The sequence below is a fragment of the Saccoglossus kowalevskii genome, chromosome 14, assembly GCF_978046115.1.
Source record: "Saccoglossus kowalevskii chromosome 14, keSacKowa6.1, whole genome shotgun sequence".
Classification (NCBI taxonomy): Eukaryota; Metazoa; Hemichordata; class Enteropneusta; family Harrimaniidae; genus Saccoglossus; species Saccoglossus kowalevskii.
The window spans coordinates 6,541,523-6,564,369 of record NC_140654.1 but is presented as its reverse complement, the minus strand read 5'-3'; the positions used below and the strand labels follow the sequence as shown (position 1 = coordinate 6,564,369).

General features: G+C 36.9%; 1 protein-coding gene across 1 annotated transcript; it reads right to left on the bottom strand.

Annotated features, from left to right (window-relative positions):
- Positions 1–457: 457 nt before the first annotated feature.
- On the bottom strand, positions 458–13,179 carry LOC100371166 (uncharacterized). Its single transcript, XM_002737853.4, has 3 exons — positions 13,021–13,179; positions 12,706–12,773; positions 458–3,608 (listed from the first exon to the last, which is right to left on the bottom strand). The coding sequence occupies exon 3, from the start codon at positions 3,606–3,608 to the stop codon at positions 2,043–2,045; it is 1,566 nt and encodes a 521-aa protein (XP_002737899.1). The 5' UTR covers positions 12,706–12,773; positions 13,021–13,179; the 3' UTR covers positions 458–2,042.
- Positions 13,180–22,847: the final 9,668 nt, after the last annotated feature.

Below are 22,847 nucleotides of genomic sequence, written 5' to 3'. Positions count from 1 at the left end.
TACGCATATCGCTGTATAATCTTCTTACCAATATAGGCAACGGTCATTTTGTTTTGGTACCTTTGTTTATACAGTTGACAGAGTATCTTAGGTTGGTATTGACGAGTCACCGAATCGCATGGTGGAAATTATTGCTTGATGATTAGCAGATGAGATGAAAAAGTGAAGCAATTCTAATCTCCTTGATAATCGGTCAACAAAGCACATTAGCTGTTTGTTTACTGTGCAGTCTTTAGGATCCTTCATATTTGTTCCGGACCGTTGTTGCCATGGCGACCGAGCTAACTTAGGACATGATTGCGTACTCCCTAAGTTCGTTGTAGGTAGCTGAATTCGCAGAGCGACAGCATTTCAAACCATGTGACTTTGTAACGGTTTCCATACGGTAAAGAATTTCGACACTATATAGAAATCAATGCAACTTTAAAACTCACAAACAAATCACAACAAACACTGATTTTTAAGTTATTTTGTTTATTTCTAGGGCAATTAGTATCGAATACAAATATTAATCTGGTTTTAAAGAAACTCCCAAAAGAAACACCTTTTGTTTGTTTGTTTTTTACAAAACAATTCCAGGAACATCTTCAAAAATAATAAAGTAAACATTGCTGCTAATATGTAAGCATCACATGGTAAAAATGTACGGGGTTTGAAGCTTACTAAGTAGCTAGATTTCTCGTATCTTCGGTTCATTCCATTTTTTTTTTTTGTTACTTTTTGTTTTTTTGTTTCTTTTTGTATTTTGTTGTGTTTACTTTTCGTTTGGTTTTCATTTCAAACTTATTCTTTGGTAATATAATGAATTGATTTCTTGTGTTTCGATGTATATTGATGTTCAACGGGCCAGGGGTTGGTAGAGACGTCGCAATGCCGGACATCTTTGATTGGAACCGGAACCCAACTCTGTCACGTGTAGTATGGGTAAGAGAGACCGCGCTGGTAATATGCAAATGTAGGGGATATGTGGAACGTATCTTATCTGTCATTAGACAGACTTCTTGAACTAGAAAAAGAACCACCTGCTACGGGGTGTGCGGCATGACTGGAAAACAGAAATACAATGTTATGGAGAACACGACTAAACTGTGCAAAAGTAGACAATTAAATTACGCTGTGAATTTATATTAGTTGGAATTTCAGACTATCCTTTGGAGAAGATAGCTTCACATTTAGCAGGGGCGGAACGCAAGTTTAAAGCTGGGTTAATGTGCATGTTTCCATAGGAAATAGTACCATAAGTATTTCTCCGCCGGTCATGTGTTATGAAACGGGAACGGGAAAGTTCGACAATTAGAACGGAACTTTCGATCCAACAATATATATTTCAGCCCCTTTATTTTTTACACTTCAAAATTCTCCCGAGGAGAATAAGCTAGCAAAATATCAGAGCTAAGCAGCAACCATTGTAACAACATACAAAACAGAAATATATTATTGGCCAAAGAAAATTTCAACACGCGGGATGACGTTATACATACAAATGTATATTGGTGTTGCATTTGAACCTTGAACCTTGACCCCAATGTAACAAATAACAGGAAAATGTACGACCTTTCTCTAATCTGGGTTCGACCTGACCCCACTCTGACAAAACACCTAATCAAATAATGGCCAAAAATGAAATAAAACACGCGTTATAAAAGCATTCTGGTCAGTAGGACCATTCAACCCAGAATGTCACGTGGTCTAAGCTCGCCCAATTTTGTGTATACTATTCAGTCTAGTGACTCGTGGCACAAAAGATAGGTGTATACAATATTTCCAATAATAAAATAATATGTTTATAACACAAAAAAATCCTGCAAAGCAAATTTAGGGATAGGGGTATTCGCCACACTACGCAGTCCACCTCTGCCTTAGAGTCAAATACCAAATCACAGTGTCTACACACGTTCTGAAAGAGATTCATCCTGTCTTCCATCTTTCCATTGTAAAAGCCAGTCGTATTTCATCTGTGGGTGATCCGTTCTATTGTGACTTAGAATTTACGTGGATCAGCAGGACTACGCAAGGTTCGAAAGAATGCGCCAAACTTGAAACTACTGCTTTCTAAGATGATTAACACAGTAGGTGAGAACCTTAGATTGAGCATTGAGGACTCGTAAAAGATATCTTAGGGGGTCTCTCTCATATTCTTCACTGGATTCTCCTAAGTATGCCAAATCAGGGTTAAATTTACTTGATGACGCGGACGAGCCTACAGGAATAGTGCAGCTGTAACTTGAACGAGTCTTAGTAGGTGATTCACCATGATCTTTTCCTGAGTAGATCGGGTAACTGGATCGAGGCTTCCTGGCGAGAATGCTTGCAACACGGGAGTCTCGATCGTATTGGTTGGTGTATTTCTTGCGAGCTGATAGGTACTCATTGACATTCATACGTGGTGATTTCTTCTCGTATGCAGAGACACTTGAAATTTCAGACATCTTATCATCATCATCATACCTGGATTTGGAGTATCTGGTAGGACTGGCAGTTGAACTGTAGCCACTTGTGTAACTATAACTACGCGGTCTGCTTGTTGTCTTTGTCGTCGTCGTTGTTGTTGTGCCATACAGATTATCATCTGGTTTATATTTCTGCGTGCTCTGCCTGCTTTTGGGCTTGTAACTTGAGCTGCCTGGGCCATAGGTTGTGTAGGCACTGGTGTAACCATAATCCTTTGTATCTTTTGGCGAGCTGCGACTAGATGTGGTGCTGTCGGTGTACCCATAGTAACGAGATGGTTCGTAAGAGTAATTATCCACCAAAGAGACTTTGTTGTACCGCGCGAGAGATACGTTTTCCAATTCCTCGTCATCGTCGTCTACAAATTCAGGCTGAACCAGGGTTCTTGCAGACTGGTATGATGTTGTAAGGTCCGCCTCGTGGAGATAAGGGTTGAGGGGAGCTCGAGGACTGTATCGCGGGGACGACCATTCGTCATATTTTTTATTCATTAGATAGTTTCTCCTACTGGCACTGTTAGAAGTCTTCCATTTAGCCACATTTTCTAAAACATCGTCTCCAGGCTTATAGTTATGTGCACTAGATGCGCCGGTACCAGAACCGTATTTACTTTTAAACTGGCTACTGGACCGGGGCCCACTGTAAGAAGTTGTTGGGTAGTCTACTAGGCTTTGTGTTTCCCACTTGTCGCCACCACTTGTGTTATATCTGTAACTTCTCGTACCAGATAGACTCGCGTTGTCGTCGTCATCATCCCCAGGGCGATATCCCCGAACACTGCTGGTTTCGAATCGATCCGTAGCTGATGATGTACCGTAGCTTCGTCCCAGTGGTCTAGAATAACTATTATAGTCAGCACTAGCACGACGAGTTCTTGTACGGGGAAGATCGCGCGATAAATCACCAACACTGCCGTACGATCGTAGAGTTGGACTGGTATATGATCCGCTCGCCTTGTCCAATGTTGTCAACGTTTCATACTTATCCGGGTCGCTTTCTCGCATATATAGTCTGTCTTCGAGCGCCCCCACGCGGGGGTACATATTCCACAATCTTCTTCTTGTCTGGAAAAGCTCCCTCAGTGAGATTTCACTCTGGCGATCACGTTCCTCAATTCTATGTTCCAGGTCTCGCATATTATTATTATAGGCTTCCATCTGGAATTAAACACATATAAAATATAATAAAATCTCAAACTTGAACTCTAACGTGTGTATGTACACAACTTGAAACGGTGCATGGAATTTAATGGAATGTTAACCTCTTTGAAAATTGTGCTTCACCGCACAGAGCTTTGTCTGCGGGCTATATCTGGAAGCCTTAGGTATTCAGTTTCAATGAATCATCTAGACATTGAGAAGCCAATCTCCAGCTGGGTTCTCACTAGGTATTTGAAGAGAAAGTTGAAAAATAGAGTTTGTAACACGATAAGGTGACAGGTCGATTTTTAACTTGGCAGTGTTCATTAAACCACGATACACGAAATGGTTAAAGGGCGGTGGTCGTCGCGCCGCAAATGTGCGACATTTGTATTGATAAACATTGATTTACCCACAATTCAATGCGCTCTTCTAACGGAAATTACAAGTATGAGGTTTGACCTGCGCGACTTGCACTGAATACCGCCGGTGACTCTTTTGATACCTTCAAATCACCTAAAAAATATCTAATTAAAGCCTTGTAATGTCTCAGTTTGTACTCGTTGATCTGCGCAACAGTCAAAGTCGCCATCTTTGTTTATATGAGACCCATATATCTCGCTCAAATAAAACACGTCCAATTTTGGTACGTATTACGAATTGTTGAGTAATGTCCACAACCAATTGAAATTGGCGATAGTCTTACCCTGATGTCATGTTATGCAAATCACGCAGTTCAAAAGTCACGAGTTATCCAATTGAAAACAGCTTGTTAGTTAACCGTGGCACAGAAGCTAACACATGTTGTGTGGATATTGAAATGATCGCTAAAACTTTGTCTGTACCCGCCTTTCCAGATTTAACCTCAGACAGTTTACGGCACATTCCCTGTATGACTCATAACACAACAATTAATTTTTATTGGAAGACAGAATTGTTGCAGCGTTAACAACTGTGAACGGCTTCGGTCTTAATTAATCAGTATAGGCGTAACATGTATAATTTTGTCATTCATGCGATTTATTTTGTCTTTGACGGAAAGGGTGCGTAACGGTTTTAACAAGGCTGGCATTTAGCAATTTTAAAATTTACGTGATTTCTTTTGATTTGAATCTATTCGAATTGTGGTTGGAAAACAAATCAGAAAGCATTGAAAATAAATACCAACAAGCAGCCTGTCGGCTGAGATAGCTCCGCTGTTAGCAATGCACACTTCAATTAAAGAACAGAAGATATCATTAGAAAATGAACAATATGTATAGTATCAAAGCAACAAGACTTGCTGTTTTCACCATAAATGACAAAAATAATCATCAAAATTAGATAATTGAAGATATCACCACGAAATTAACAAATCTGAAAGAGGTCCACATGTAGTACCTATATATGTAATATAAAAGCAATCGGACTTGTGGTTTTTAACAAGATGTCGAAAATATAATTTTTTACCGAAAATGACAAAAATATTCACCAAAATTAGAGAATTGAAGATATCATCATGAAATGAACAAATCTAAGCGAGGTTTGCCCAAGGTACATATACACCAAGTATCGAAACATTCAGGATTGTTGTTTTCAAGAAGAAGTCGAAAAGGTAAAACATTGACGCGGACGACGACGGACAATCACTCATATGATAAGCTCCGCTCGACAAAATCGACAGCGGAGCTAAAAAGCGCGGGGAAACCGCTAACAAACCATGCTCTACGGGATAGAACCGACTCCGTATATATGTAAGAATTGGATGGTATTTTTTTACCAACCAGTCTACACGACATGTCCAATGATGAGATAGTACATGCCTTCAAACTAATAACCGCAGTCTGACGGTACTCGATGTGGAGATCGAGTTACAAACCTCTCTTTCATTCCTATCAGTGACCTCACACTATGGAACAATCCGTGTTTTACTGTCGCCGATACGTGGTGCACACCATGAATACTAATAAGATTCACTAGATATCATTTGTGTGGTAATACGTGAGTACGTCACTCCTACACTAAAAATAACCTCCCACGTTTTGAGATGCGTCTCAGATATAAAGATGGACAGCTACATGAGATCAGTATCACTTGTAAGCATCAGATATTAATGCAAACATGGTAAACATAGTAAGACTAAACTATTAGGATGATGAGCAGCTTTCGAAATGTACTGCTCATGGCTGAGGCTGTATGCGTACACATGGGTAGACCACAGTGACAACATTCGAAGCAGTTCTCTTCTCACTGCTTTCAAAGGCATACAAATATCGACCGAATCCTTGTCAGTAACATAATTATAAAGTAGTGAGAAATGTGGAAAAGATTATATTTGTTTACCAAAAATAATCACTAAGATTAGAATCATTAAATTCATGGTGTCTACACATATTGCGGAAGCCTTTTTCAAGAACAATAATATATTTTACTAACATTGGCAAGGATACTGAATAAAATTAAAGAATACAATATAGGCCCACATAAAGAACGATTCTGTAGTGCGACTTTGTAAACAGCGGACTTAAACATGTGTTGCCGTGTGCAAAATAATGATCAATTGTCTGCCACATAAATTATATACAAAAACAAGAGGTTTGCTAGTAACGCACAAGGATAATATTGTTACCAACTCATGTTACTAACACATTCATGTATCACATACACATGAATATGACATGCGATTCATTATTAAACACACCCGTAACGTGTTATGTTAATTACCATGTGATTATTAACAACATTATACCAGTACATAATGATATTATATTACATAATTACGTATATGAACATTGTTTATGCGTACATAATGTTTTATGTTTACTGTTTACATACATAAACAGAATTTTGATTACACACACATAATGCTTTATGTTCACAACATTTTAGTCACACACACATAATGTTTTATATTCACTATTTACATACATAAACATCATTTTAGTAACACACATAATGTTATATATTCACTATTTACGTACATAAACAGCATTTTAGCTACACACACAATATTTTATGTTCACAATATTTTAGTTACATACACATAATGCTTTATGTTCACTATTACGTACACAAACAGCATTTTAGTTACATACACATAATGTTTTATGTTCATAAAATTTTGGTTACATACACATTATCTTTTATGTTTACTATTACGTACACAAACAGCATTTTAGTTACACACACATAATATATTATGTTCGCAACATTCTAGTTACATACACATAATGTTTTATGTTCACTATTACGTACACAAACAGCATTTTAGTTGCATGCACATAATGTTTTAAGTTCATAACATTTTAGTTACACACACACATGTCTTATGTTTACAGCATTTTAGTTACATACACGTAATGTTTTATGTTCACTATTACGTACATAAACAGCATTTTAGTTACATACACATGATGTTTTATGTTTACTATTACGTACACAAACAGCATTTTAATTACACACATAATGCTTTATGTTCACAAAATTTTAGTCACACACAATGTTTTATGTTCACTATTTACATACATAAACATCATTTTAGTTACACAAATAATGTTATACATGTATATTCACTATTTACGTACATAAACAGCATTTTAATTACACACACATGATGCTTTATGTTCACAACATTTTAGTCACACACACATAATGTTTTATGTTCACTATTTACATACATAAACATCATTTTAGTAACACACATAATGTAATATATTCACTATTTACGTACATAAACAGCATTTTAATTACACACACATAATGCTTTATGTTCACAACATTTTAGTTATGTACACATAAAATTTTATGTTCACAACATTTTAGTTATGTACACATAATGCTTTATGTTCACAACATTTTAGTCACACACACATAATGTTTTATGTTCACTATTTACATACATAAACATCATTTTAGTAACACACATAATGTAATATATTCATTATTTACGTACATAAACAGCATTTTGATTACACACGCATAATATTTTATGTTCACAATATTTTAGTTATGTACACATAATATTTTATGTTTACAACATTTAGTTACATGCACATAATGTTTTATGTTCACTATTACGTACATAAACAGTATTTTAGTTACATACACATACTGTTTTATGTTCACTATTTATACATTAACAACATTTAATTACACACACATAATGTTTTATGCTCACTATTACGTACATAAACAGCATTTTAGATACACACACATAATCTTTTATGTTCACTATTTACGTACATAAACAACATTTTAGTTACATGCACATAATGTTTTGTGTTCACTATTTACGTACATAAACGGCATTTTAGTTAAACACACATAATATTTTATGTTCACAACATTTTAGTTATGCACACATAATATTTTATGTTTACAACATTTAGTTACATGCCCATAATGTTTTATGTTCACTATTACGTACATAAACTGTATTTTAGTTACATACACATACTGTTTTATGTTCACAACATTTTAGTTACATACACATGTTTTATGTTCACAACATATTTAGTTACACACACATAATGTTTTATGTCCACTATTTGCGTACATGAACAACATATTTAGTTACACACATGTTTTATGCTCATTATTACGTACATAAACAGCCTTTTAGTTCCACGCACATAATGTTTTATGTTCACTATTTACGTACATAGACAACATTTTAGTTACATACACATAATGTTTTATGTTCACTATTTACGTACATTAACAACATTTAATTACACACACATAATGTTTTATGCTCACTATTACGTACATAAACAGCATTTTAGATACACACACATAATCTTTTATGTTCACTATTTACGTACATAAACAACACGTTTATTTACATAATAGCGTTTTATGTTCACTGTTACGTAAATAAAAAAAACGTCGGGTTATATATACATACATTGCAGTTTTGTGTACTGTTTACTCATACGAACAATAATTCGTCGCGCAGCGCGTGTTCGAATTTCACAAACAATGTATTTCACACGCGTTGTATACGTCGCTATGAGTCCCATACCGAACACGACACGGCACGACGACTGCCGCCCTTTAAGTACACATTACGTCACATACTTTATGTTAACACTTTGATATATAAGTAACCGTTAGTTACACAATTACGAAAATTTAAGTAACAATCTTGTAGAGATAATTACATATTATGTTTTTTAATTAAGCAATTAAATTGAAGAATAAACAACTTGAATGTACATGACTAGGAATGTTGTGATTCATGAGAATATGAAAACTGAACTTAGGACGGAATGAAAAGGAATGCCAGACACTTGTAGAATGTTGCCATCTCTCAGAGCTATGCACTGCCATGTTGGAAAAAAGAATGTCTTCACGAATAGCGGCGATATGCCAGTACTTTTCCATGACCAGACCGAAACCGGCTCTTAGATTAGTGTGTCTGTATAATTTACGAGAGTCAGACGGTATTGCACGGAATTCATAGAGCTCTCTGTCGGTACGGCGAGAGTTGACCTGCATGTTGGAACGCACATGCATGAACTTTATATAGACAAGAAATTGCACACATAATTGATTGGCGAATTATTTCATCTATTTTTTTCGTGATCGCTATTAAGTTTAAAATGTAGCAAATTCGGTTAAATTTGTACACTACGTCGATTTTCACATTGCCAGACGAATACTGTAGTTTTGGTATCTAAAGATCTCATATGAAAATACATGCCGGGACTCGCGATAATATTTTTTGCAGTTCTGAATTGCTGGGTTATGCACACTTCCCTGTTTCAACCCAGTTCGATAAATGAAACCATTCTGAGCGTTTACTATGTGTAAGCTGTGCACACGTTCAACATTCCGTCAATTGTTTTCACCGAATTAAGTCGCATACAGACACGTGTTAAGATGAATACATTGAATACCACGTGATGTAATTATGCACTTGCACGTAATCACGTAATAATGCATTCTCCGTCGCCGAAACTATGGGTCTTTTATCACTAAGCTAGGTAGTCGCCAGGGAACGTCCCTCTAGTTGCGGCTCTCTGTGGCTCCCTAGGTCAAGAAGACTCTGAAAGGGAGAGTGGTAATAATGGTGACTTTCACGACGAAAGAATCCCTAGTGTATGTATGAATGCGTTAATAAGGTATATGATTCAAATATTTCCTTTTATCTGGACATTTTATTATAAAATATTGTTATTTATATGGATCATAGTAAAACCTTTTTTAACAGAAGACATTTAATTTAGTGAGTCCACAGTGTGATAATACGTTTCCATGATTACATTCAAATTTGTTCCATAATACATTGCATATATGCCCAGGAATATGCTCAGTGGTGTGGAATTTGAATTAGCTCAAACTCCTCCAGTAAAGAAAATTCACCCTTCGACTGAAAATAAATAATGACGTTTTCTGAACTGTATAGGATCAATACTTCACGAAATGTTTCTCATTGGCATACGTGGTTGCAAAGAAACAGATGTAGTCAGACCAAAGTGGGATTCGAAGTTCTAGAAAATAGCTGCAGTTTTCTAGATAGTTTTCCACTTCCAAATCTCTAAACCAAATTAGATGTCGTCGCTGGCTTTCTAACTAAACCCATCCAAAAGTTCAGAGTGTGTCTCAGTTTCGCACAAAACAGCCACTCTGTTGGAGCCTATGGGAGAAGCATCCGAATTCGGGGTCTGGCTTCGCAGGTCTTTCACGGCATTTGAGACTGCATTTCTTAATATAGTATGCAAATCAGACTAAAATTATGTTTAACTAAACTATGTTCCCTTTCATTTATATCTTGTTTTGCCATACATGACTAAAAATAACACTTTGAGAAAATATTTTGACAGTAATACGAATCGGACATACCGTTTTAAACGAAGTGTGCTGAAACTATGCGATGGCATATCGTTACATTGGTCTGGACATCGTCATGGGCGTTTTTTATGATTGTGGACCCGTCGAATTCACTCTTACTATATATGCCACATCCCTTATTATAACGTATGAAAACACTTTCTTGATACCACCGGATCTGAGGGCCTGGTTATCCAACGTAGACTGGCGCAGTCGGGGCGATTAATTTGTTTTTGTAGTTTAAATAAAATAAAAAAAAATCGCCAAATGGAGGTGTCATTTCGCAGTTACAGGGGATTTCGCGCTAACACCTCCATTTCGCGATTTTTTTTATTTTATTTAAACTACAAAAACAAATTAATCGCCCCGACTGCGCCAGTCTATATCCAACGGTGCTACTGTGTGAAACCACACCACGATAATATAAGGTAACAACGCACGTGTATTCGTCTTATTTACAAAAAGAAAATTATGTCTAAATTAAGCGTGCGCTGGTTTTAAAAATAGTCCATTGACTCGACTTACACATGGGGCTGTTTTAGTTGTACTCCACACGAACTCTGGTCAGCTTCGCTTGCGCAGAAACGACATGCTCGCTCTCATTGATCAAATCCAGTCAGCCAGAGTATGTCCATAAAGCACAAATCCGACGCAATCAGTCTATGGAAATGGCCCGAGGTACAAAACAAACAAATCTGATTTAATTGGGCACTCCAAAAATAATTTTTAACTCCGAGTTCACGCACGCAATTTGGGTGTGTGTTGTCATAGCAACGTGAATCATTACAATGCGAACAATCTGTACACATAGCCGACGCGTAGATTCTTATGAGAAATGACATCACTAAATACGTAATGATTGTTATCTTTCAAGTTACACGGATCAGTAATTTTGTTTAAGATCATAATTAATATTTAGTAGAGGTAGTAAATCTGAACAGAACAGTCGGCTTGTTAACATGTTTATTACCATGTATTGAAACTAAATTGAGCGTTTGAGACAACATTAAAATAGTGGATAATTCTTTATAATGCCACCGACTGATTCATGTTCATACGATTATTTTTGTTTCCGTTTAATATAGTCCCAAAATAGAAAGACTCGCTTTGCGGGGACAAGTATACATTTCAAAATACAGTTGGAAATGATATCAAGGCGCGGAATCGCATAATAACTATCTGTATTTTTAGAACAGCGTTTGACAAGAAGTGCCATGTCTGTATTTGAAACCATGCATTTGATGTGCGATTGGTACATTGTAGTGAATACAGTCAAGTTTTAAAATGGCGGACTAACACATATACAGTGAGTACTCAGCTGAGCTATGTATTTCGATGATACATTTTACTCTTTTTTTTAATCAAGAACTATCGAAACTACTACTTTCAAATTTGTACAATGTTCACGTCTTTTGGCTTTGGTGTTCAAGTGTGTACATTGAGAGTTGAGGAATTGTAGCGCTATATTTGTCAGTCCAATTGTTCACGTTGAACGCTTGTCAACATGTGCCACCAACTCAAGTGTATGTCAATTCGATAATTTATTTGGTAAGTCTGCCAACTTATGTAAACGATAAAGGTCACCGTGAGTTATTTACACATCCGGAGACACCACTAAACACGACGGAAAAGGCCTAGAAAGGTTGGTGTCCCGAGCGCGTGTTTACTTATATATTAACTTGAAAACAATTATCGGCGACGTATGCGGTGGTGCCGGAGCAGGCGATAGTGTTTGGTGACAAAGTGATGACCTCGATGTCGCCCACAAGTGTATCGAATTACAACTTCGATTCTATCGTTACACAAATTGTACTCATCCGTTGACATACTATTAAGAGGCATAACAAGGGTTTTTAAACGCGCAATGAAATTCCTAATATCGTATTCAGTTTCGAAATATTTAGACGAGAAAGTATTTTGCGATCCGAAATAGGGGAACACTAAAAGTGGTTGGGCACGTTGCTGAGGGATGTTATAAGTCGGTATAGCGTCTCGCGTGCACGTCATTAACTTCAAGTACTAATGCGTGCAGTATATGCGTTAAAACGAATTCTACCATTGAAAGTAAGCGGCTTTGAAAACATCGCGAATATCAACAGTCCGGGTTGAATTGAAGGACATTCCTATATCATGGTTCATAGACTGGCGTTCACATGGACACCACGACATTAAGATCACAGACTGCTAATGTTAAACGGTTGTCAACACTGACAAGTCGTCCGTATAGTTCTCACCCCAATGCAAAACAATACGATTCAAGAATTTAATCAGTAATACTACAACAACAGGACACTTTAAATACCTTGGATGTTTGTGTCTTCAATGTGTGTTTATCTGCGAGGAACTAGACAACTCGTCACCGACTTCGACCTGTAATGTAGATGTCAAAACATTGCAGTTAATAAAGAGAAACCCGTTGGGAATATGGTCTTATGCAGTAACCCCTCGCTCCGGCTCCAACTATCGCACTTCATACTTGACTGCACGGACCCTGGTTGCCATCAAAACGTAACAGCCGTACATAACGATATTTTACTTCAAGGGACACATCTGTCCGGGCTGCCCTTATTTTATGCACCATGGCACTTTGCTAAAAAGAAACAGAAAAAAAACATACCTTTGAAAACAATTTTTCGATCACGCGGCGCCCGGAGATGGAAAAACCGGGGTCCGGGTTTTCTAATCAAAGCAGATCGTACGAGTGCGCTGGAGTTGGAAAGGAATCGCGATACATGACGTCTGCCAGTTCACTAGTCCGCCTAAGCTAGTGGTAATTCCACATACCCAAATATGGTTGTTATCAAAGGAACTTTGATATCTATGGAATGTCCCTCTGGTTTTGCGCTTCAAACGTACTCACTGAAGTGTCTCTCGTGAATTTTAAGCTTAATTCATTAACAATGTAATTATTCTCTTGTCGAGATTTGTGCTGTTGACATAACCACCGTTACTATAGCAACCATTTCTGTACACAACTTGACAAATATATATATCTTAGAGTTCGTGGTCATATATGCGCATGCGCACTATGTTGTCCCAGGGGTACTGTTCCCAGGGTACAAGTTCACACCATTGTTGTCATTACTACGTGTAGGCATTACCGTTTACTTAGAACGTCTGTAGTGACCCGAACGCAAATACATGTTCATAGTTCATCTAATGAAGAAGTTAGAATGTGGAACAACAAACGTTTCTAAACATATTCACAATAATGGTAAAAAAAGTCAATAATTTTTAAGAAATCAACATCTACAATTTTGAGAAAAAAGTCAACAAATTCTATACGGTAACCATGGCTATGATATATTAGAACGTTATGAGGTGACTAATTCAAAATGACGTAATGGTCACGTGTGAATCAAATTAAACTCGAATATATATACACATGTTTATTTTAATTGCAATATAATGGTCTTTTTAACTACCACCAGTCACGTACGGACACCACTGAGCCGCGATTTGCAACTTGCGATTTTCAATTTTCGATTCCTATTCAGGAATGCAATTTAATTAAGGTCAATAGAATTGCAATCCTGTATAAAAATGCAATTTAATCAAAACTTAACTCTATATAGTGATGCGTTTTATAGTTTAATTGAATTAAATTCAAGGTGTTAGAAATAACACCATATAAAACTATAACTTGATTTATTAATATAATGGTTTGCGTTACTTAGGTCAAGAAACCATACCTGTACAATACCTTACCATTTTCTATAATCCTAAGCTACCCAACCTTAAAAATTAATAAATCGTAAATCGCAAAATGCAGTTTAGTTGTGGCCGTCGCGTACCGTATTAGGTCTCGCGACAAAAGTAGACAGAAAACCTCTCTGAAACTTAAAACTCGTTTTCTTTGTCAGCAATAATAAATATCACTTGCACATGTTTATAATTTGTCACGTGGTCAAGAAGTGGTAATAACTGTACAGATGTTCAAGTCACAACTATTTATTTTTAATAGTGTGTAACTGTTCGGTCGCTGATACAGTTACCAGTAATTGCAGCTGTCTCTCACCTGTCCGGTTTATCTTAACATGAGCTGTCCACGTGAATTGCTCGGAATGCTTATTGCCGTCTAAGTTAATGGCAGGATCACATTGTATGAACGTTTCAAAAATTTAAAATGAATATATATGTTGTGTATGATTCATGCGAAGAAGCTGTTTCATATTCTTGGCAAACATTTAACGCCCAAATGTCGGTATTTTGAGTTTCGTAAACATGTGTGGCGAACGTTTGATATTTGAAACTTACAGTTGAAATATATATTATATGAATGTATTTGGGTTTCAAAATATTGACGTCAGATGTCAGCATGAATTATTTTAACATTTTAATGTGTTATTAACCATTAGCCCACCAATGTATTTCACGAATAAACACATATATGTACTATCAGAGGCACATCACTTATAATTGTTATCCAATCAGCTTCCACCATGGACATTTTTTGTATCAATATAATGTAGCTATAACTGTGTTCCATTATCATTTTATTTTCAGCTCGTCTCCCCATTGGTTTAACTTATGAATATCAGAATAACTTTTTTTCATATGTTTTCACTATTCTGCAACTTCAATGTTTCTTTTATCGGTGTTTTATTCTCACCAGTTTTAACATACAGTAGTATACTTCATTTATGACTTTCTAGTGAAGTTGGTGTATATTTCAAACATGGCGTTTCTTTTATAACAAAAAAACAGTTGCATGTCTGCATGTGTTCTTTTCATCACTAGTCCCAATTTTAAAGTAATATATTAATTGCGTTGCGGTGTTTCTGGATGTAAAAATGTTCATTTTTGATGAGGGCTGCTTTTTAGATTTCTGACCACCGATCTTTGTTGTGGGTTGCCATGTAAAAGCTTAAAGCGGGAGGGTCGTCACCTGCGCACGCGCGGGAATTGAGTCCCAAGCGACGATAACAACACATGCTAAAAACGCAAAGGCTCGTGGATAGACGCTTGTTTGTAAACAATGACCGGTATGGACATCTGACGCATGCGCAGGTGACGACTCCTCCGTTTTAACTAGTATGTACTAGTACTTCATCCTGAATTTAAATATTTAAGATAATCCATCACGTGAATGTTTAGTAGATTTTGTCACTCTAAATGTTCCTTCGATCTCCTGAAATCGACTAGGCTTAGCTAGCATTGATTTGTTCAGTGAAGCATGAATATTCATTTATGAATATCGATGCAAATATTATTGAGGGTGGGTCATTATATCGTTTTTCCAGCTTAACAGGGGCGGAGGGTCAGAGATGTTCGGTTCATGTAGTGTGAGAGGGTCATACAATTTCGATCACCGACTTTCTCCACCCTCCCGGTAATTAACGTCCATTCCTTGGCATCATCCCTAAAATTCTTGGGATATTCTTGTGAAATATTCTTTAGTCTGAATTAGCATGGAATATTGGCAATCGATTCAGCTTCCCATTCGGTTGATTGATTATTCCTATTTCATTAGCTAGCGCCCTTGGACAGTGAAGAGCATGGATTCACTCATACGTATTCGTATTTGATCTGAATTACTTCGAATCCAGGCGAATTCATAATTATTTATTGTAATTCACGCATATTCATAACATCTAGTTTCATGTCACATAGTATTCCAAATTTAACGCTTCAGAAATGATTTCAGAATACCACTCTTATAATAAATACTGACTGAAACGACGTTAACGTTGAATGTGTCCGTCATTTTACCATCATTGTGGAACAGGTGGGGTTCAGCGCATTTACCGGGCGATTATACTATCTCATATAATACATAAAACACGTTTGTGCTATATACATGTATAAGGTACGCAGCTGCGGGAAATAAAATCGAACGAATAACAGACGTACACGATGTGTGACGGTGATCGAACAGCTGGTCCGTGTCCGTGAATATTGAGGAAAATAACAAATAAACTTGAAGTTTGCAAACGTGGAAAAACGAATAGGAAAATTGGCAAAATAAAGTAATAGATGAAGGAGTATTTTACGCCATGACAGCCTTATATTAACGAAGGCGTGTATTTTTATGAAAAGCAATTACAGAATTATTGCTCGAAGTGCGATATCGTGGAGGAGGGGTGTAGATGCAGTTATCATAAATGGACACACGTTTTTTCCTTCCGTAGTTATTTTAACTTCAACTTCGCAAAAAATGCCATCATAAGGATTCTGAACAAGAAGATTGAAGTGGGAATCGGCAACGAGCGAATTTTTCATCAAATCCGGCTCAATGTTTTCGTTTGCGCTCGTCTCGGGAAGCTGACAGAGTCTTCATTTTTCAATCGATGTATAACTGCGGTTGAAAGACTGCTGTCTCCAGTTATTGAACTAAAAGAATACTGGCACAGGATGGAAAATGCCGTGAACAAACCCGGGAATATAGTTTGGCGTCCACTCAGATTCCCAACGACGCATTCGAATCCACTGGCGTTGAAGTGTTGATTTCTTGGACGAAAGAAATGTATGAAAAGTTACGCCTTTCATCTCAGGATATTTCGCTGTTTTTTTCTTTTTAATCGAACCCAAGGAATAGTCTGGGGCATTACAATGCCAGTTAACCATTTTGACCAATTCTTGCAAAACGTTTGTAAAAAATAAACGGACTGTCATCCGGGTACTTTGAGAACGCCCTCTATCGAATTTCGTGAGAAAAATAGTAACTCGGAAATTAGGAATTGAAACTTTACAAAGCCATAACAGTTTCAAACTCTTAATAACTCCTTAAGTTCATAGAGATTTGCAACTACACAAAACTAATCACGCAATAGTTGTTTGTGTTAAATTTGATGTAATCTAGCTTCATGTTTCATTTAGGTTTACAAATATGTACTGGCACTGTTATTACAAGTAATCGCGTGCAACGAACTATGGCTCACGCTGGCATTTATCTAGGCAGGTGGTGGGCGTGGCCAGGGAGAATTTAAACAACAATAATATCTATCTTATCAGTGACGATTGCTCATTTAGTGAGTCTTTGTCATAGTGATCGTTTCCATGACCATCAAGTTCTTGAATAATTCATTTCTAAAAGATACCCTTCTGACAATCTCAATGGTAAGTGGTTCCGACCTCCAGCTATTGTGCAATTTTGTGACAAAACGTATGTCAACAGGCAGAGGCGGCGGCACGATATTTTGCATGGGGGGGGGGAATCTGCTCACCAACCTTGCACCGAAGGCGATACAACTTACTAGGGGGTTCGGGGCATGCTCTCCCTTAAAATTGTTTAAATATTGGCCCTTTGAAACGCCATTTCCTGCATTTTGAAGGGCAAGAATTGCTGACACAAAGGGTTTCAGCTCCATTTTGGAGGGGCGTCGCCCCAACATTTTTCTTACGGGGAGACCGCCTCTCTGCCCCCTTGCCTCCGCCACTGACAGGGGTCTGAACTATGAAAATAATTGTATCATTCTCAAAAAAAAAAGTTGTATATCTCTACTAAGGGTGAAAACTTTTGAAAACATATGTCATATTATTATTGACAGACGATTTATCTTCATTCACAAGTGAGCTGTGTCTTACGTACATCCGGGAGCAAAGAACAAGTCATGCTTGCCAGGTCAGGTCACAACCCTTTCCGAGTCGTCCAATTGCTCCAGCTCACATTACATATTACGTCATGCATGCAATTAGCATCAAATCATTCCTGTAATTAAAAGATGGGTTACAGTTAAAAAAAATCTACAAAAAAAAACAATAAATGAATAAGCATTGGGAGTTAATATACAATTACATGATCCAGTTTTTGAAATTACCGATCGTCCGAGTCATCAAGTTTTCTGCTGCCGCAAAGATTTGTAATTCCTCTCCCTGTCGTCTACCTACTTTTTTGAGCAGTACATTATATGATGGGCGTCAGTAAGTTAATAAGCTTTCTAGTATCCATCTTATTTTGGCACATTTTAATAAAAAAAAACTAAAAGTATATTTACTTACTCTATGGAAATATGAGAGCTCTGTCATTTTTAAATAAACAGTGGTCACATTCACATGTATTTTCAAAAAATCATAAATCACACAGTCAAGTACGAAATAGTTTTAGAGCAACTTTAATCTCTATATATTCTTTTCATGTTTTATTCTACAGTTTTAAAAGTGACTCATGAAGGCCACATGTCATTTGAATGTTGCATCTAACATAATGTGGATTTTTAAGTATTGTAAATTATGAGTTCTCGGGAGTTATATAGTTTGATATGGTTTTGAACAATTTTTCTATGAAAATAATTAGTGTGAATTTTGCTTTCTGCGTGCTTAATACGTCTAAAACTATCACTGTGAAAGTATAAGCAATAAAGTAGCAGTATGCTTTCTATCACATATCAAGGAAATACATCATAATGATTATTGACAGTGTTGCATTTAATGAAGTACATATGTTGCTTATACTGATTTAAACAGCACTGACAAGCTGGTCCGCCAACTTTTCATCAGGCACTTTTAAGATTTGGTAGCCCACATTATTTGTAGGGATTTATAACACTGAAATTACATGCGAGAAATATGCATATCACACAAAGTTGTGGTGACGATTTCAACTTTACGTGGAGGGTAGGGATTGTTTTCACTCATTACCGCATTTTGAAGTAAGCGAGCTCTTCACTATAGCAAATCTACTTTTTCGAGTGCTCGCTCTGCGTGAGAAGTAAAGTGACAGAACTCTCGCTGAAAGCAGTAACAGCGTTGTGTCAGCTGGAATGTTGTATAGAAGATACAACTAAAATGCGAATTATGATTATAAATCAGCATCCGCATTCTACGAAACTGTCCAGGGAATAGTAATACCCCATAGTTATGGAGCTAAAAAATAGTTTCATGCGCAGTGATACAGTCTACACCTTAGATGCAAATGGACGCCTAGGTCTCGCCGAGAGCGAGAGCGACACGAAAGCGGCACGAGACTTTGTTGATCATCAAGTGATGTTGCATTCTTTGTCGTCATACTGTCTACTATGTGATCGACACACACCTTATTATCCAAAGAACATAGAAAACTATCATTACGTGGTATTTGAAACCGAAATTATCTTCCACATTCAATGATTGGTTTTTAAGGTTTGATGAAATCGCATTGAGGAGCGTAAACGTGCTAACATTTAATATAACGTGTGAAGTCGTTGGACAATTCTATTAAACAACATGACGCCCAGTTCAATAACACGATACCAATTTACGCAATCGAAAGGTCATGTGTTTTAGTCGGGTTGGTGTGTGCGGGGTTACCACCGGGCAGGAGAATAATATGCGTCTGGATATTAATATGCGCAGACACGGCGTGAATGCTATAACATGATACCCAGTCATGCTCCGTTTACGTTGCCGAGGACCACTTTGTTTTAATTATTTAGAAAAAAACAAAATAGCTGAATACAAACTTTGGATATTATGTTTTCAATAAGTCAAATAATTTTTATATGTTTATTTTAAGAGGTTTAATTGAGTTGGCGATATTATAGCGACACATAGTTCGTACAAGTACATGCATTGCGCCAGTATCCAATGAGTCATAACGAATGAGTCTTTTAAATGGAATGCCTCCGATGCATTGGTGCAAGTTTCTTGTCATCGTTATGATGGGCAGCGCTGATCAGTTTCTTTTCAACGCGTTAACAGTTTATTTGCTGTGTCGGGTCACCCACATGTTCTGTCTTGTTGTTTTAAAATTATTAGTAACATATTACTGTCACTAAACGTCATAACACGTACAGTCTTCAATACGTCACCACTTCAGTTCAGGCTGGTGATTGGGAAATACGTTGTCACAGTATTCATTGTTGCTTTATATTCCTAACGCACTCTGGCTTCCATTGGTGAATAAACGCACTTATGTCAATATTATTCCCTCTCCAGTTACTTTGTAAAGCCTCTCCATTAGCTCCAGGCTGAGTAAACACACCGTTCTCGTGAAACTTCGTGTACACATATCTAAGTATATACTTACATTCACCAGTACGTCCATGCATTCACCCATTTGAAACCCAAAGTGTGTATGTATTTCTAAAACCATAGCCATCGAAATTATCACAATCATACCAGTACATATCACAAGCGACTGAAACGTCCCCTAAGAGGAGTCTTTATTGCATATGCATGCATGCGTCTTGAGTGTATAATACGTCAAATGGTTGGTCTGGAATATATCAAGTCAATGGAAAGGTTTAATTAGGTTGAAGTAAACACTCATTCATCTTAAAAAATTGGCAAAAAAAACACAAAACCAAGCTTTGAAAAGAGTCTTTTCGGAGTGTGTCATTGTGCAACCAGAATTTGTTATATGGTAAGGTCAAAATATGACATACTATTTTTACCGAGGTGATACTAGTACTTTTTTGGCGTGCATTATGCTAACTAATGAACAACTGAGTCGGTTCCATCTTAATTCGCACAATAAACATATGCATACACTCAATCTCCTGGCCACTCGGATCTGTGCCGGTTGATTTGGCGTTTAGCTCCGTAACGGTTATTCTCATTATTATTATTAATCGGGTCAGAATGTACACACTAACTGATTGGTGCAGGAATGTGTTTAATCATTTAATCAAGCAAGATTAATTGCCAGTTGAAAACGAAGGAACACTTATTATCCCGGAAATGTATTGCCAAAATTAACTAAATATAATTTATGTAAAAGTTTGATTAATTTAAATATTTCTTGATAAAAATGTTATATAACAATATATAATAATGTGAAGATGTGAATAAATTACTTAGCCCAATTAACTGTTGTCAAGATTAACACCAACTGAGTTTGATTCCGAAGAAACGTTATACTGTACTGCAGCGCACTTCACGAAGTAACTGATGAAGGTCACCTTCAACATCAACCAACGTTGACTTCAAAAATTCGCATTTTATCGATCGACAGAGGTTTAAAAGACACTAATATAAAATTAACTTAGTAGTTCATTAAATATACTAGTATTTTAAAACCTGTCCAGCTGTGGAATTGACAGCGTATGTCATAAATGTGCACTGTCACGTTCATGGCACGGATGTAGAGCTTTATGGTTTGCAACCCCTGTACTGTAATGGTATCTTCCAATTTAAATATTAGTATATACTACCTAACGCCTAACGTCGAGAATAGCCTGCTTAGAATTCTACTTTCAACTATACTTACGTGCATCATTAGGCGCATGTGAGTTAGGAAACATTTTGACAATGAATCACGATTTCAATTACGTCATCAACCGATAAATTTTACCAGTATGGTTCGTGACATAAAGCCACAACGTGAGTCTAACCGCATGCCAATAGCACGTACGTATTGGTTTCTTGGGATATTTCAATCATATTGTATTATTGAAGACAAGAAATCAACGTGTGTATCAACATTATTCAACAAGCTGAGGCGACAGTTTCTTCACACTTTGTTTAGTTTTTAGAAGCCAAGTGTAAGTAATTTGTACAAATATGTAAACCTTTTTCAGCCATTAAATTAGTAACACATGGTTACATTAACGTCCACCAACGCACGAAATTGCAATTTTGAGGTAATTTTAGAACACATTCAAGCCATATTTATCGTGCTGTCTTCCAAATCGTAAAAATAACTGAGTTGAGTTTATAGTTTGCTTGACAGCACCTCTCTATGTATTTCCAAAAAAACGTTAACTAATTTCCCATGAGCAACAATGTTTGGATCATGACTATAAAAATAAGCACAGACATTTGTTGAAACCAAAAAATGTCCACTTATTTGCCAACAACCCACAACATGGTCCAGTCTTATTGCAATGATGTATTTTCAATAACACGTTAGATCGTCGACACCAGAGAGATGCAAGACGTTTAGATTGAGGGGGGGTCGTTCCTTCTGCGCACGCGCGGAGATCGACTCCGAATCGACAATACACGTAAAAACGCAAAGGCTCACGGAAAGATGTTTATTCGTAAACAACACGCTATCGCGCGAGCTAATAAGCCGCTTTTAAACCAAAAAAAATGTGATCACTTTGAAAACAAAATGACGAACGTGCGTAAGTGCTGTATAACGTCTTGTATCTGCGCCAAGTTTTGGCTAAATCGAGCAGGCAGGTTGCTATAGTAACACTCTGACGATGAAAGATACGTTGTAAACATCTGGAGGACCACTGTATGCGAATGGACCCGGATATAATGAAAATACATCGTTACAAACTCATCAATTCCACGACATAAATCATGCATACATCAATTCATTATAAGAATCTTAAAATAGAAGCGCAATATGAAACTGAATCTAATACAAACTTAGGGTGATATTCAACGCCAGTGGACTGTGATGTCATGCGAGCTTATTATCGATACAAACTTTTTTGAGGTCAAAGTTTGTACGCGTGTGAGGTCAAAGTACACACGCACATCATAATCTTATAACAAGATATAAAGCTCAACGTGGTATACAGAGCAGAATTTTAAACTTACCATTGAAACATTTTACTGCGATAATTGCAA

Coding starts and splice junctions, on each gene's coding strand:
- LOC100371166 (XM_002737853.4), bottom strand. CDS start 3,608: ATGGAAGCCTATAATAATAATATGCGAGACCTGGAACATAGAATTGAG.